Genomic DNA, 14,405 nt, shown 5'->3' with positions numbered 1-14,405 from the left:
AAGAAATCCATTGCTTTCTAATTCAAGATGCTCAGCTGCTCCGGGAGCCACCATCTTGGGAGAGACCAAGCGGGAGAAGGCTCAGAACAGCTACAAACGCCTGACAGAACAGTGGCAATACAGGTGTAGACATTCTTTTTTCTGGTATTTGTTCATTGGTCTCTGGCTGTCTGTGCACTTCCAGTTTTGGTGACTAGAGGGGATGCCTGAGCGAATGGACACTCCACCCTCTCCTCTGGAGGGATCTACTACACATGTACACAGATCTCCTTGAAATTTAAAGTGATAGTTGCTAAGGTCAACCCAAATGTCTACCTTTGTTGTTGTTAAGTGCCGTCGAGTCGATTCCTTTAGGTGAGTGGATAAACAAATTGTGGTACATCTACATAGTGTACTACAACTCAGGATACAATGAGTAAATCTCCAAGTTACTGTGTTGAGTGAAAGGAGATCAAATCAAACACGCAGAGTACAGATTTCACTTGCATACAGTTCTATAAAATGCAAAGTAAACTATAGTGATGGAGAACAAAGGTAGTTATCTGAGGATGGGGGAGTGGAGCAGACAGGAGTAACTGTCAGGACAATGATGGTTATGATTGTGGTCATGGTTGCAGTTGTATTCACATGTCAAAGATTATAAAACTGTTGTTTAAATATGTAATCCATTATGTATTAAACTTGAATAAACATTTAAAAAAATAGGCAAGATAAAATCTTGTTTTCAAGTGTTTCTTGGAGGAAACTGAATGTTCAAACACAGAAGTCTTATCATGCAGCAGAACTCTTAACCTTAAATTCCTGAAATTTTGAATATTCAACAGTAATTTTGTAGACATGCACTTCTCAGAGATGTGAATAAAAGGAGTTGAAAAACCAATACTTAAGTGAAATCTAGTTAAGGAAAATGTGTTATCCTATACTTTAGTTTACATCTTTTTATTTAAATAGAAAAATGGACACTATGCAGATGATTCTAATCATCTCTCATAGTGGAGTGCACACCTACTTGAAAGACTTTATTGTTGTTGCTAAATGCGTAAACCATAGGATATCCCCTTGTCTGGTAAATGCCTGCTCCCCTACCCAGGTTGTTTGGACCAAGAGAGTAACTGACCTAATGTAAGCTGATGAATTCTGGAAAATAATTAATAATCTATTATAATCTGAATTCTGGTTTATATAAAGATGAGATAGTAGCTATTAGACTTGGTCATTATCTGCCATGTAGGAAACCTTTCTAGTGATAATGATCAAGAAAGAAGGCTGGTGGGAAAGAGAACACTTCCTGGTTTCTTTGCATTGTCCTAGCCTGTGGTTCCAATGCCCCCACCACTTTACACCCTGATCTTATAATAAAACCCTCCATTCTTTGTTAGCTTAGGAAAGTTTCTATCACTTGGAATGAAAAGACTGTCAGAAGTTATTAATCTTTGAAAAAAACAACACCGGATTCACATCATATTGGAAAAGTAATTATTTATTATGACAAAAATAAAACTGTTGACTGAAACAAATGAATGTTACACTGTATTGCACCATGATTGCAAATGAACCCAAACCTGTCTAAACGATGAACATTTCAGATCAAATAGCATCCTTTTACTTGGCTAAGTAGGCATGCAAGCAACCATTGTAACATAATTTTAGAAATAAAACACCATGAGTCCCAGTAACCAAAACCTAACATATAAAATAGGTATTTTATGAAAGTAATGCTCTATTAAAATTTTAAAGCATACCTTTTAAACAACCCCATCACTAGAACATGCTTTGAACCATTTTCAAGTAGTGATTATGTATGCATTGAATAATTTTTTTCATTAATGCTTTACAAAATATTGGACCAATAGCACACACTTCAATTGGATGGTTGGGATTAGAAGCAGTTTGTGGCATGAAAGACATTTTTTTAAATGCCTATGAGGGTTGACACAGAGACCCAATCCATAATTTTGGCCTTACTAGCACCATCTTCTATTCAACCAAGCTAATTCACCATAATTGTTAGAGCTTTTGCAGAAAGACTGAAGCTTGATGAATAACAAGTGTATACTAAAATAGTAAGATATGAACATAAATATGAATACAGACACTTTAAACTAGTTTACATTCCAAGGCAAGAAGTCTACAAAATACAGGGCCTGTTGCTTCTTCTTTAATGACTGAAAGCACCAATTTATGCTCAGATGGCAATGTGTGATTATAATCATTATATCCTGATTAGAATAAATGCAAGAGCAAAGCTCTGTTCTTAGTATTTGCGGTTGTTTCTTTGCTTTGTTTTTAAAACTGTGCTCTGTGGAACAGATGAACAGGGTACAAAGTAGAGCTCTTACACAGTGGAAAGAAAATTTTATCTATCATTTTAATTTCATGCTTTTAATGAAATAACAGAAGCTAATTTTTTTTTTTAATTAAAATAGAAAAGTTGCCATAACTACAACACATTGAACAGTTTACTCCAAGAGAACAAACAGGACTGCAGAGTCCTTGAATTTTCTAAAGGAAAATTAAGATTAAAATATAGTCTTTCTTCAGAATGGGAGTGAAACATACAAATAAATTATAAGTAATCAAGATCAACTAATAGCCATTCCATAGCTCACCAACACTGATGGAAATAGAGTATAATGTAATCAATCACATTTTAGAATTTTCCCATTCTCTTACTTAATTAAACCAATTAATTAAACTGAGCAGGTGCCCATTTGCTTCAATGACGACCACATGTGACTCTGATATGCCATGTTAGTCCTGCTGGTTGTAAAGAATTAAAAACAAAACCCCCAAGGAATCCTGTCTCCTAATTGTAAATTTTGTATATTTCAAGTGAAGAGTCTAAGTGGAGAGGGTATTTATGATAAATGAGGTAATTTTTCATTAAAATCTTTGTGCAAAAGATCATATTCACTCTTTCAGAACTCTGTTTTCTATTCCAAAGCACATGCAAAAAATGCTTAGTTCCTTATCTACAGGGCAAACTGCAGCTTTATGAGTTAAAAAAAAAAACCCACAGAAAGCAAAAGCTGTATCTATGTGACAACAATTCCAAATTCTTACAACCTAATCAGCAGTCCTGGTATGGTGCTATAGGATAAGCACTGGATGCTAACGACAAGGTCAGTGGTTCAAACCCACCAGCCACTCCCTGTAAACCCTTTACAGACAGGGTCACTATGAGTCGGAACAGACTTGACAGCACTTAACAACAATCAGTCTTCATGTTCTGTGATTAGTGAAAAAGGTCAGAGGTTACTGAATTGTACAGCAGAAGACTGTATATTTCAGTAATTTTAAGTGCATTAAATGGGGGGTAATGCATGGTTTTCATTCAAATGTTCTATTATCTAGTAACCTTTCTAAGGTTACACCCCATTTTTGTCTTTGCCTTTGTTTCTGGATGTGCCTCTAAGCCTCCAAATTAACATGTCAACAAAATACATAACACTTAAAGCAGTCTGTAGATCTGTTGAACAAACGGTTTTTGTATTTTATTGGCCTTTCTGTTCAGCTTTGGTCACCTGAAACACTTACAAAAATACTCTTTTTGGAATCTAGCTTTTGGATTTCAGAATTCATATTAATACTAAATGGATATGGGACAACTGAAAAAACGAGCCTGGACAACAAACCACTTTCAGATTTATACAGACATTTGTAAATTGATATCATTGCTATACTGAACTTGCAATATTATCAAGTCAAACAGAATTGTAGGTTGGGGTGGTACCTGAACAAACTAAGCACTTCCATCCAAGTAGTAGATGCCAGCAAGATGAGTAAGGTAAATATACTAGAAGACAGTATTTCCACCATACATACTGGTGCATAAAAAGCAACATCACATTTTCTTAGCATATGGCTTTTTGTGTGTGTGTTGTCATTAGCTATTAGTTTAAATTGAATGCCAGTTAATAACTGATACATTTTTATTGATTGTGTTCACATGCTAAACTAAAGGATAAGTGGAGAATGAAGCACTGCCCAGTCCTGTGCTATCTCATAATCACTGCTATGTTTGAGCACATTGTAGAAATAAAATAATAGAGGAAAATGGATTTAATTTACATGTCTTTACTTAATATTTCCTGGATTTTCTAATTTTTGCTTAGGTTCTTCAGTAGAGGAAAAAACAAAATACAAAAAACAAGAAGGAAGCCAATGAGCAGTAAATAAATGATCTAAAGTCAGAAGACAATTAACTATCAAATTAAGATTTAAATAGTCAGTACAATATTCTAATACACCTTTCTACATCTCGAAGTGACATTACTCCTGAAAAAACTGTAGATGATCCATTAAAATTGAACTGAGAAGCTTTTTTTGGTTCCAAAGTAGTAGATGAAAAGTTAGCTTCATAAAGTTGGTCTCCAAAGTTAAATGCCAATGAAATTTACCTATCTGGTCATAATAACCGCACATTTTTCTACTGATATGGTTTCATTCAGTTAAGGAATAAATGAGAATGCTAGTAGAAACAATTCTGTTTATAATTTTTCCTAAAATACACAAAAAGGCCAAAAAAATTAAAAAGTTTTTATTGTTTTCTTTTGCTTTGGGACTTCCCATAACTCTTGTCAGCATACTGCTTACAACAATGCCTGTATCATTCACTATTTCCATGGAAAAATAATTCTTTTCACTTTATGTTAGATACTGATGGCTAAATTATGCTTAATCAAAGTAACTACAGCTATAGTGGTGAGACCCATTTCAAAATTCTTTTTTGTAATGGCATTTGAATTTATTTTTCCTCTAATGAATATAAAATATAAGTGATAATACCTTTAAAATACTACTAACACAAGGACCTAAAAGCAAAAGTTATGTATTTATTCTTTAGTTTTTTTGATACATTATATACACTTCAGGTTTCAAGGAATTATATTAACAATTCAAAATATGCAATTATAGTTACATGTCAAAAGGCCTGTTATGTTAGACACGAAGAATTCCCAAAAGGCTTCAGTTAAGAATGATGGGTTTAAAGCATGAAGAAAGTAACATGTTCAAACTTTCTTTAATTTCAATTGCCATAATGGGAGTTAAAAGAGTAGGAGTATTACATTTTAGTTTTAATAATATATTTGAAAGATTTCAGTTAAAATTCAACTTCCTCATTCTGAACTTAAAAAAGCAAAATATAGAGCCATCTCCAGAGGTGCTTGCTTTCTACTTCTTATTATAAACTTTGCTAGAAAAATAGTAAGTTGAAGGGGAGGGTGAAACGCAAGTCATTTCACTGTTAAATAAATGTGCTTGTTAAGCGAAACAGGTATTGTACCCAATTGGGAACTTATCTAAAAATCGGAATAAAGGCACTAATCAATTATAAATTTATCTTTTTTCATCAGCTAATATATTTGATCTAAAATAAATGACTGAATTAATGCTTTATAAAGTATTAGATACTTGGCTGGGATAAAACATTCTCTTGGAGTAAATGATAGTGGTTTCCATATTACTGTAACAGAAAATATATAATGAGAACTTACAGAATACTTTTAAAAAGTCTTACATAAATTTCCTCACTGAACTTTTACCAATCACTGGCACAAAATCTAGTTGGGTGCCAAGTTCATCTTCAACACACAATTAGCATAAATCATTCCTAATTTAAAATTAACATGCATGGTTTAAAAAATAATTCAGAAAATAAACTGCATTTTAAAAATTAAATAGCAAATTTGAGTCTATAACCAGTAGTTGTTTGACAAAATACAACTATTAAAAACACTTTCAATATAATGCTGATGTGGTAATATAAAAAATAAGCAGATAGTTCATAGAAGAAAATTGAGCCAGCCAATCGTATTTAGATACAAAAAGGCAGATAATCATTTTATAATAAGAATGCATACTGAATATGCTTTTTTAAAAACAGACTTAGAGAACTCTCCTCAGTACTACTCTATACAAATCCAAGATAAAAATTAAAAGTGTGCTTTATGTCAATGGTATTTTCAGAATTTTCCTTTCTTGCCATTCCCACAAACCACAAAGCACCCATATTAATTTACACCTGCTTTTCTCACATCTTCTTGATTATGGTCTATGTTTTTAAAAAACACACACACAAAAACCTTATATTCTATCTGGTATAGAATCAACAAGAAAAAAGTTCAAAACAAAGTCAAACAACTAGGTCTCAAAGTCCAGGAAGCTTTACTCCGTCCGACTTTTCAGTTCTGAGATGTGCTAACACTGAACAGAAATCAGAAGACTGTGACCACATTAAACTAGATACAACACACCCAATACACCTAAAAACAAGGCAAATCTTAAATCAATTTACATACAAAAATATTCAAATATGACTTTTGAAAAGGTATTCTGATATTCTTCTGAACACTGAATCTTATTTCTGACCCAAATTAAAAACAAAAAATACTGCAAAAACGAAGTATTATTTTCTAAGTATGCATTTTATCCCTTTCATTATAGCAAAACCTCACACTTAAAATAAATAGAATTGAAATTAGAATACTGTCCTCCCTTTCCATTGAATGCATGCGATGTTTAGGTTCTGTTTGGATTAGACACTGTCTCAAAAATGTTTTACTGCTATCCAATAGACTGTTGATTTGAGTTTTCTTTTACAATTTAACTTTTAAACTGTTTGTGATAACTTTGATTCTCATAATAATATTCTAAACACAAGAATTAAATTTAGCAGTTGTCTCTAATGTAATTACAGATTTTAGAATATGAAGTATAACTATAAGCATGGCAGTTGCCTCAAGCCTGTTACATTAAAATTTCAAGTAGATTTAATGAAAGCCACATGATATTTTAAGTAACATACTGCTGGTGGTAGAAATGCTACTACAGACACATAATTTTTGAATTTTAAGAAATAATAACTGTTTCTGCTTTTGCTTTAGCTATTGGCCAAAACAGTACCAACAGATATGCTATCTCTTGCAAATGTGAAGAACTTTCAGTTGTTAAAATTGTGATTGATAATAAAATATATTCCAGGTGTCTTGTTTTAATTTTAGTATTGGTACACTTTAGTAACTTCCTATAAGTGCCTTGGATAATATGACATTCTAAAAATATCAGATATATCCAAAAAAACTTACCATCAAAACTTACCAATTTACTTTCAAATAAATTGTTTATCTCGATGAATTTTTTATCAAATTTGAACAAGACGACATATTTACATTTTCCCATTTCCCAATTCACAGGCAGAAGAGTAACCTTAATTCTTTTAAGTAAATTAATAACCTATTTGATTTCCAAGCAAATAGCAACTTATTTATTCTACGACCTGCAATGTGGGGTTACTAATTTAAAATTAAATTCTCATGATATTTAATCTTTCTTATATACCCTGTAGGCAGATTTTTTTCCCTCTGCATGTAAGTTCTGTCCAAAAGATAAGTGGTTTATAGAGAGGGATCAGATATTTAGAGATGTTTGCAAGAATATACCTCATGATTTTCACTACTACTTTGCTAATCCACTAATTATCTGGGGGAGGAGGTTCAATAAATGAAAGAAACTGGTCATTAGGATTATTACAATACTTCAGAAAACATTAAACATGTGACATTTCTTACAAGGCAATCATTGAATAATTAGAATAAGCAGTCAGAAGAATTTTGTTGCTGAAAACATAGTTATACATTATGTTCATCCAACTGAAGATTAGTGCATTAAAAAAAAAGGTAAGAAAAACTCTTTTATGTTCCAGTTCAGCTGCACTTGATTCAAGTGTCGCTCATAGAGGTTTGTGTTGTTATAAATTAAACATGCTGCTGCCTTAGCAACAGTACCAGGAGATAATGTTCATGTTCACAGAATAAATAGATCAGTCTCTTTCAAGCAAAAAAGTTATCTCACACCAATTCTGGAAGTCATCCACTCTAGACCTTGACACAATCTGAAAAAAGAAAAAAAATTTATATATATATACAGTTGTTGTTAAGTGCCGTTGAGTCGGTTCCGACCCACAGCAACCCTATGTGGAGTTTCCAAATAGAGATTGGTGACCGTGCAGTTCAAATGGCTTTGCAGTCTGGTGCATTAATCCATAGCGCCACACCAGGACACACACACACACTCTCTCTCTCTGTCTCTCTGTCTCTCTCTCTCTCTCTCTCTCTATATATATATATATATCAGGACTTTCTAAATCAGAAGGTTTTCACTTAAGAACTAAAATCATACTTGCTATTTTTCAATTTTACCTATAAGTTGGTATGCCAATCATAACTTACGCACTTCAGTGACAATATTAAATGGAAGATTTACTTAAATAAAATGACCTTAATCACCTGAATAATGGGAGAAAGTGCTTCAATTTCACCTTAAGGCACAGATTTTGGAGTTTTGCCCTAAGACTGCAAATAGTCACACCCCTTCCCTTTTTGTGTGTGTACATAACTAAAACAGAAACAACTATGGAAAGAAAACAGGCATTTTACCTTGCCCTGTTAAATTCTAAAGAAAAGAATAGTTATGACCCAATCATAACAAGTATAGGTCAAGACCTGGGGACTCCTGGGCCCAGAGTCAGTGACACAGCCACAGAGGACTAGAGTGGAGAATGAAGCATCCAGGTGATAAGAAGAGAGGGCATATGCACAAAAACACCCACACTTGCAGATAATATCCACTTGACCTGGCTACAATGGCTGGATGGTCAGAACTCAACTAGAAGAAGAAAGAAGAGGAAAAAAAGAGTAATCTGATACAATTTGATGAACTTGACCTACACCTATGGATGCAGTAGCTCAAAAGAGGTAACAGATCTTTACAGCAAGGATCATTCCCAATCCCTCCATACACGGAGTAGACAGGGTTGGGCAACTTGGACCTTGGCTACCCAAAATGCGGGGCTACAAAGGCAAGAAGTGACTGGCTTACAAGCTTTCAAAAGGGAACCTAGATTCAGAGGGCATGGAGAAAGATAGAATTTCCACTGAGTAGTATCCAATCTGCCTGTGCAGGGCTGATGAAAGGAGGTGGGGATAGCACTCATGCGGCACAATGGTGAGTAGTTACTATTAGGACTGACTCTGAGGGTTGGAAATGTAAAGGTAGATGTTTTGTAGCAAAAGGAGGGGAGTGGTTGACTTTGCAGTCCAGGAGAAGAGGGCCCAGGACCATCAAAGGAAAAGAGCAGAGTGTGGGACACTACCCAGAGAAGTAGTGACACCAGAGATGGAGGCAGAGATGATGACGTGGAGAGATGGAGCAGTGGGGACTTTAGTCCCAGAGAGAGAGAGGGGCTGTGTGCTGATGACTGGGGGCCAGGACTGCAGGGTATACCCTTTGGTTGGTTGATGATGCATGGAGGGGATTGTAACCACAGCAATGAAATGATATGATAGGATGAATGTAAAACTAACGTTCTCCCCATGTAAACTATCACATAATTCACAATAAAACATTAAAAAACAACAACAAAAGTATAGGTCAAAAAGGCTCTCCAACATAGCTATGATATTGCAAGCCATTATTAGAATAAAAAAAACAAAAACAAAATACTAGGAAGGTCCAGTTGGTTTGAGGATAAAGAAGTTCTCAGAAACAAACTGGACAATCAATATATAACACATTGGATTCTACTGGGCTAACTAAATTATATGCTTTCTCCTTGGCGAAAGACATCAATGTTGGTCAAGTAAAAGGTTAGTGACAAACAAGGAGATCCATAAGGATATAGATTGGCATGGCGGTAGCCACAATGGGCTCAAACTTAACAACAACCGTGAGGATGGTGCAGGACCAACTGTAGTACCATGCTACATAGCTTTGAGTTGGAACTGACATGGTGGCACCTAACAACTGTCTCTTTAATACAAGTGATATTCCAGTTTCCTTCCAGTTAGTACATGATAAAAACAAGAAAGGACCAACAACAACAACAACAAACTGGATTGTGAAAACTTAAAAGTGTGTTATGCCTTTTGGTAAAATATTACGATCATATGAAAAGTCAGAAAAAATTTGTTCATAATTGTTTACTAAAATTATTTCAAACTTGTATACCTGAGACAAAATATTAAAACCATCTTTAATTATGAGCCAAAAAAAAAAAAAAAGAGGAAGTATGATAAAACAGACAATTTGGTCTAAAAATGAGGAAGAAGAAGGTTGAAAGAAGTCATACCTCCTTAGAGGGTGATTAGCACTTACCCTTCACCTGTTAATGCACAGCAGGACTGAATGTGCCATGGATGATCCTTAATAGAACTAAGGGTGAGGTATTTAGAGATTTCCGCTGCTGTCATACACCCTTTCATATCCTGTTTATTTGCAAAGATAAGCACTGCAGCCTTCCGTAAATCCTACAATCAATAAGAATGTCATAATTCAAATAAATCCACTGCTGGAAAGTTATAATGAAATCCTTATATTTTGAAATGATTAGGCACTAGCATTTAATTTCAAAACTTATTGGAAAAACTTTTCAATAACTATGATTTAATGATTCAGTCTAATAAAGACAAATTAACATATGTCAGATAATTTTTCTACTATTGAGTCAAACTAAAAATAACATAAAACCTGAATCATAAATATTGATTTAAAACTGTATGAGCAATATTCTAATACTAAATTTCAACATAATTTCAAATACGCTATGTGGGTGTCGAGATGCTGAGCCAAAACTTACTACCTAATAATGCTCTTTATATGCTAAACTTATTGACTGTGTTTACTGCAGCAGAGTTTATACTATTAAAAAAAATTTAAAAACCTACATGTTCACATTAATAGAACAGATCAACTGTTAGACATATTCAAACACAGTGGGAAATGATATAATTTTTTAAAGGGACGAACTAAAAGTAAGGACAAGGATAAACCTCAATGTGGTACAAAAAAAAAAAGGTAAGTTATAGAAAAGTATGCATAGAGTGACACTTTTTATATAGTTTTAAGAACATCAAAGTCTATATAATTTATGGATAATATAGTAAAAGTACAAAATTAAGCATATATGACAAAGACTACTTTTATGATAGTGAATATCTCAGATAACCAAAGGAAGGAAGTCATACTGGAAAGGTCTCATGAGATATATGTGTCTTAGAATGAATGATGAGTACACAAATGTTTTATTGCTTAAGTTTTTGTATATCTAAAGGATTTCAGAATTAAGAGATTTTAAATTACTTACAGAATTTTCAGTTATATAAGAATTGAGGGGAAAACATTTAAGTTTTTCCCTTTCTTACCTCAATTAAATCTCATACTTTCTTTTAAAAGCATGCATAAGTAGTTTTAAAAAAATTTTTTCAAAACAGTAGACTACAAATTAACATGTTAGTTTCTTTGTTTGAAAAAGTAGTGAAAATTAACTTCATGACTTTAATCAATTTAACATCTAAAATTTTGTTAATGAGAAAACTAGCATTCTAAGACATTAATCTTAGTAAAAGAGCAAAATCAGTGCAGATGCTTCAATCTTTCAGAGTTTTACCTCATGAGCCAACATTCTGTATAATTCTTCTTTCGTAATAGCTAGTCGCTCTCTGTCAATGCTATCAACAACAAGAATGATGAACTAAAAGAGAATTGAACAGGATGTTAAAAATGTTTCTATAAAACTATTCTCAATTAATGTAAGTACTTTTTTCACATGGCATCATTACTAGGAAACATCTACTACTCTTTCACCATCACAAAACACAAAACCAATTTTCAGAGTAGAATTGTGCTTCCCACAGTATTTAATGGGTATGACCTTTCAGAAGTCTACCATCATGATTTTCTTTGGAGGTACCTCTGGGTGGATTTAAACTGCCAACTTTTTGGTTAGTAAACCTAGTACTTAACTGTGCCACCCAAGGACTCCTCTCAACTCAAATGCAACTGGCTGTTTCATATAATACTGAATCATAACTAGCAAGCAAAATCCAAATATTGATTATTAGAAAGTGACAAATCATGTTCTATTGACACGTACCTGTTGACTTGAGAGAAAGAATGACTGGTCTGAAGTTTAGGGAGATGTGTGGACTCCTGAGCCCATGAGAACTGAGCTAGCCCCTGGGGGGGGGGGGTGAGAGTGAAGTGGCCAGCTGATCTGAAGTGCAGGGAGGTGTTCAAGAACTCCCAAACTTGCAGCTAGTACCCATTTTACCTAGCTTGGATGGATAGCTTACAAGAATTCAACCAGGTGAAGATAAAAATGTCTGATACTGTGAAATAATGTAAATTGCTACATTTGATGAACTGAACTTTTCCTTATGGATGCAGATATTCAAAATTCCAACCAGAACAGAAGGACTCTTGATATCAAGGAACAAGCTTGATTCCTCAGTGTACTGGGTTGATAGGAACAGACAATTTAGACATTGGCTATCAATAATAGGGACTACAAAGGAGTCCTGGTGTGGCGCTGTGGGTTAATGCATCAGACTGAAAAGTTGTTTGAACTGCAAGGTCGGTGGTTCAAGCTCACCAGCTGCTCCTTGAAAACTCTATACAGGATCACTGTGGGTTGGAATTGACTCGATGGCATTTAACAACAACAAACAAAGGGATGATGGTTCTGGTATGGCGCTGTGGGTTAATGCGCTGGACTGCAAGATGAGTTTGAAATGTATGGTCAGTGGTTCAAGGTCACCAGTTGTTCCTCACGAACACTATACAGGGTCACTGTGAGTTGGAACTGACTCAAAGGCACTTAACAACAACAACATAAAGGCATGAAGTGGCTAGCTTATAAGTTTTTATGAGTGTGCTTAGTTTCAGAATAAGGGGGATAAGGTAGAATCCTCACTGAATAGTTATCCAGATGCATCTAGTGAAAGGGGTTGGGGGATGATGGTGATAGGATTTTAAGATTCGACTGTGAGTAGTTGTTAGCAGGATGAATTGTGATTGTCATGACTGTAATTATAGAAGATGTGTAACTAAAAGTGGGGGAGTAGTTAATTATTTCAGCAAGTGATGATCATAGGACCATCAAGATGGAAGAACATGTATGGAGCGTGAGATCCCTACCTAGAAAAGAGGTGACAGCAGAGATGGTGGCATGGAAAGACAGAGCAGGTGTGGGTTCTAGGCCCATAGACTGGTTAAGGCTGTGTGCCTATGGACAGGATGCAAGTTTGCAGATTGTGTCCTTTGGACATTTAAGTGAATATTTATTTTTTGTTTTGTATGTGTACACAAAATAATTTTTCTTCATTTGTGAAATATGAGATGTAAATGAGGAGTCACAGGGAGGAAGTAGGATAACTGTTATTGCAGGGAGGAGACTACAATCACTGATATGAAACAAAGCATGTTATTTTGTTGGCTATAAAGCTGATGATCTTGTCTGTAAACTTACTCAATTCACAAAAAGTTTTTTTTAAAAAGTAGCAAATCCTAACTTCAACAAATAAAAAAACTATGCCCAAGTTTATTTAAAACAAAATAAACATCTGAATATGTAATACTAAGAACTGTTAACAAATGCAGATAATGAAAGTAATTTTAAATAATACTCTTTTGCTATAAATTATAATATCCATTTAAACCAATAATTACATATTTTTTAATATAAAACAATCTCCTGCCTATTAGAATATATTTTATCAGTAGAGAAATTATAAATATGTAAAATCTTAAGTAGAAATGTGCTTTTATGGCAACATCTAACCACATGTATGTCCATGGTCCCGTAAGTGTTTTTTGGTTTGTTTTTAAGGGAAAGCAGCCCTCTTTTGTTCATTATTTTTCCTTAATTGTTTTAGTGACTTCGAACCCAGAATTTTACAGGACTGTGGGAGACAGGTAAGTGAGACAGAAGACATGGCTCAGGGCACAGGTCTCTGCTCCCTCCCCACTTGTTTCTTTTTGCTCCATTGTGGCTCTCTACCATGTCATCACAATGAAGGCGCCTGTTCCCACTGCCTCCTCCAGTAGCTCCAGCAGCAGCAGTGGTGGCAACGAGAAGGGCAATCCAAAGCAGCCTCTCCTAAGAATTTAACATGGTGTTCACACAATCACAGAACATATGGATATTATATAACACATACTATACTTAGGTGTTAATAGTATGTGAAAGAAGCAGGTGACACTAAAGAAAAGCAAGCACAATGAAAACTGGAGATGTCTGTTAGTAAAGATAATATATAGTAAAAACATTTTGTGTAAGTAAAAACAAAAACACCCATAATGAGAAATGGGCTTCAAACTGAACAGCTTATGTAGCAGTGAAAGTAAAAAAACAAAATTAAATAGCACTAAGCGTTACAGTTACAGTAGGAGTCCTGGTGTGGCGCTGTGGGTTAAAGTGCCAGACTGCAAAGCCATTTGAACTGCAAGGTCGGCGGTTCAAGTTCACCAGCTGCTCCTCGGAAACCCTATACAGGGTCGCTATGAGTTGTAACTGACTCGACAGCACTTAACAACAAGTGTCACAGTAGGGAAGTAAGGCAAAATAA

At 34.5% G+C, this 14,405-nt stretch overlaps 1 protein-coding gene across 1 annotated transcript in view; it reads right to left on the bottom strand.

Moving 5' to 3' along the window:
* Nucleotides 1-7,193: 7,193 nt before the first annotated feature.
* Nucleotides 7,194-14,405, bottom strand: part of ARL5B (ADP-ribosylation factor-like 5B) — a 31,058-nt gene continuing 23,846 nt past the window's right edge. Inside the window, exons 4-6 of the mRNA XM_006869889.1 lie at nt 11,447-11,530; nt 10,156-10,307; nt 7,194-7,894 (exon numbers count right to left, since the gene is read on the bottom strand). Of these exons, the coding sequence (XP_006869951.1) occupies nt 7,846-7,894; nt 10,156-10,307; nt 11,447-11,530 (285 nt within the window). The 3' untranslated portion in view covers nt 7,194-7,845. The remainder of the gene's footprint in view (nt 7,895-10,155; nt 10,308-11,446; nt 11,531-14,405) is intronic.

Source organism: Chrysochloris asiatica, unplaced genomic scaffold, assembly GCF_000296735.1.
Source record: "Chrysochloris asiatica unplaced genomic scaffold, ChrAsi1.0 scaffold00137, whole genome shotgun sequence".
In the NCBI taxonomy this organism is placed as follows: Eukaryota; Metazoa; Chordata; class Mammalia; order Afrosoricida; family Chrysochloridae; genus Chrysochloris; species Chrysochloris asiatica.
Note: the sequence above shows the minus strand (reverse complement) of the source record. Positions and strands in the feature narration are given on the sequence as shown.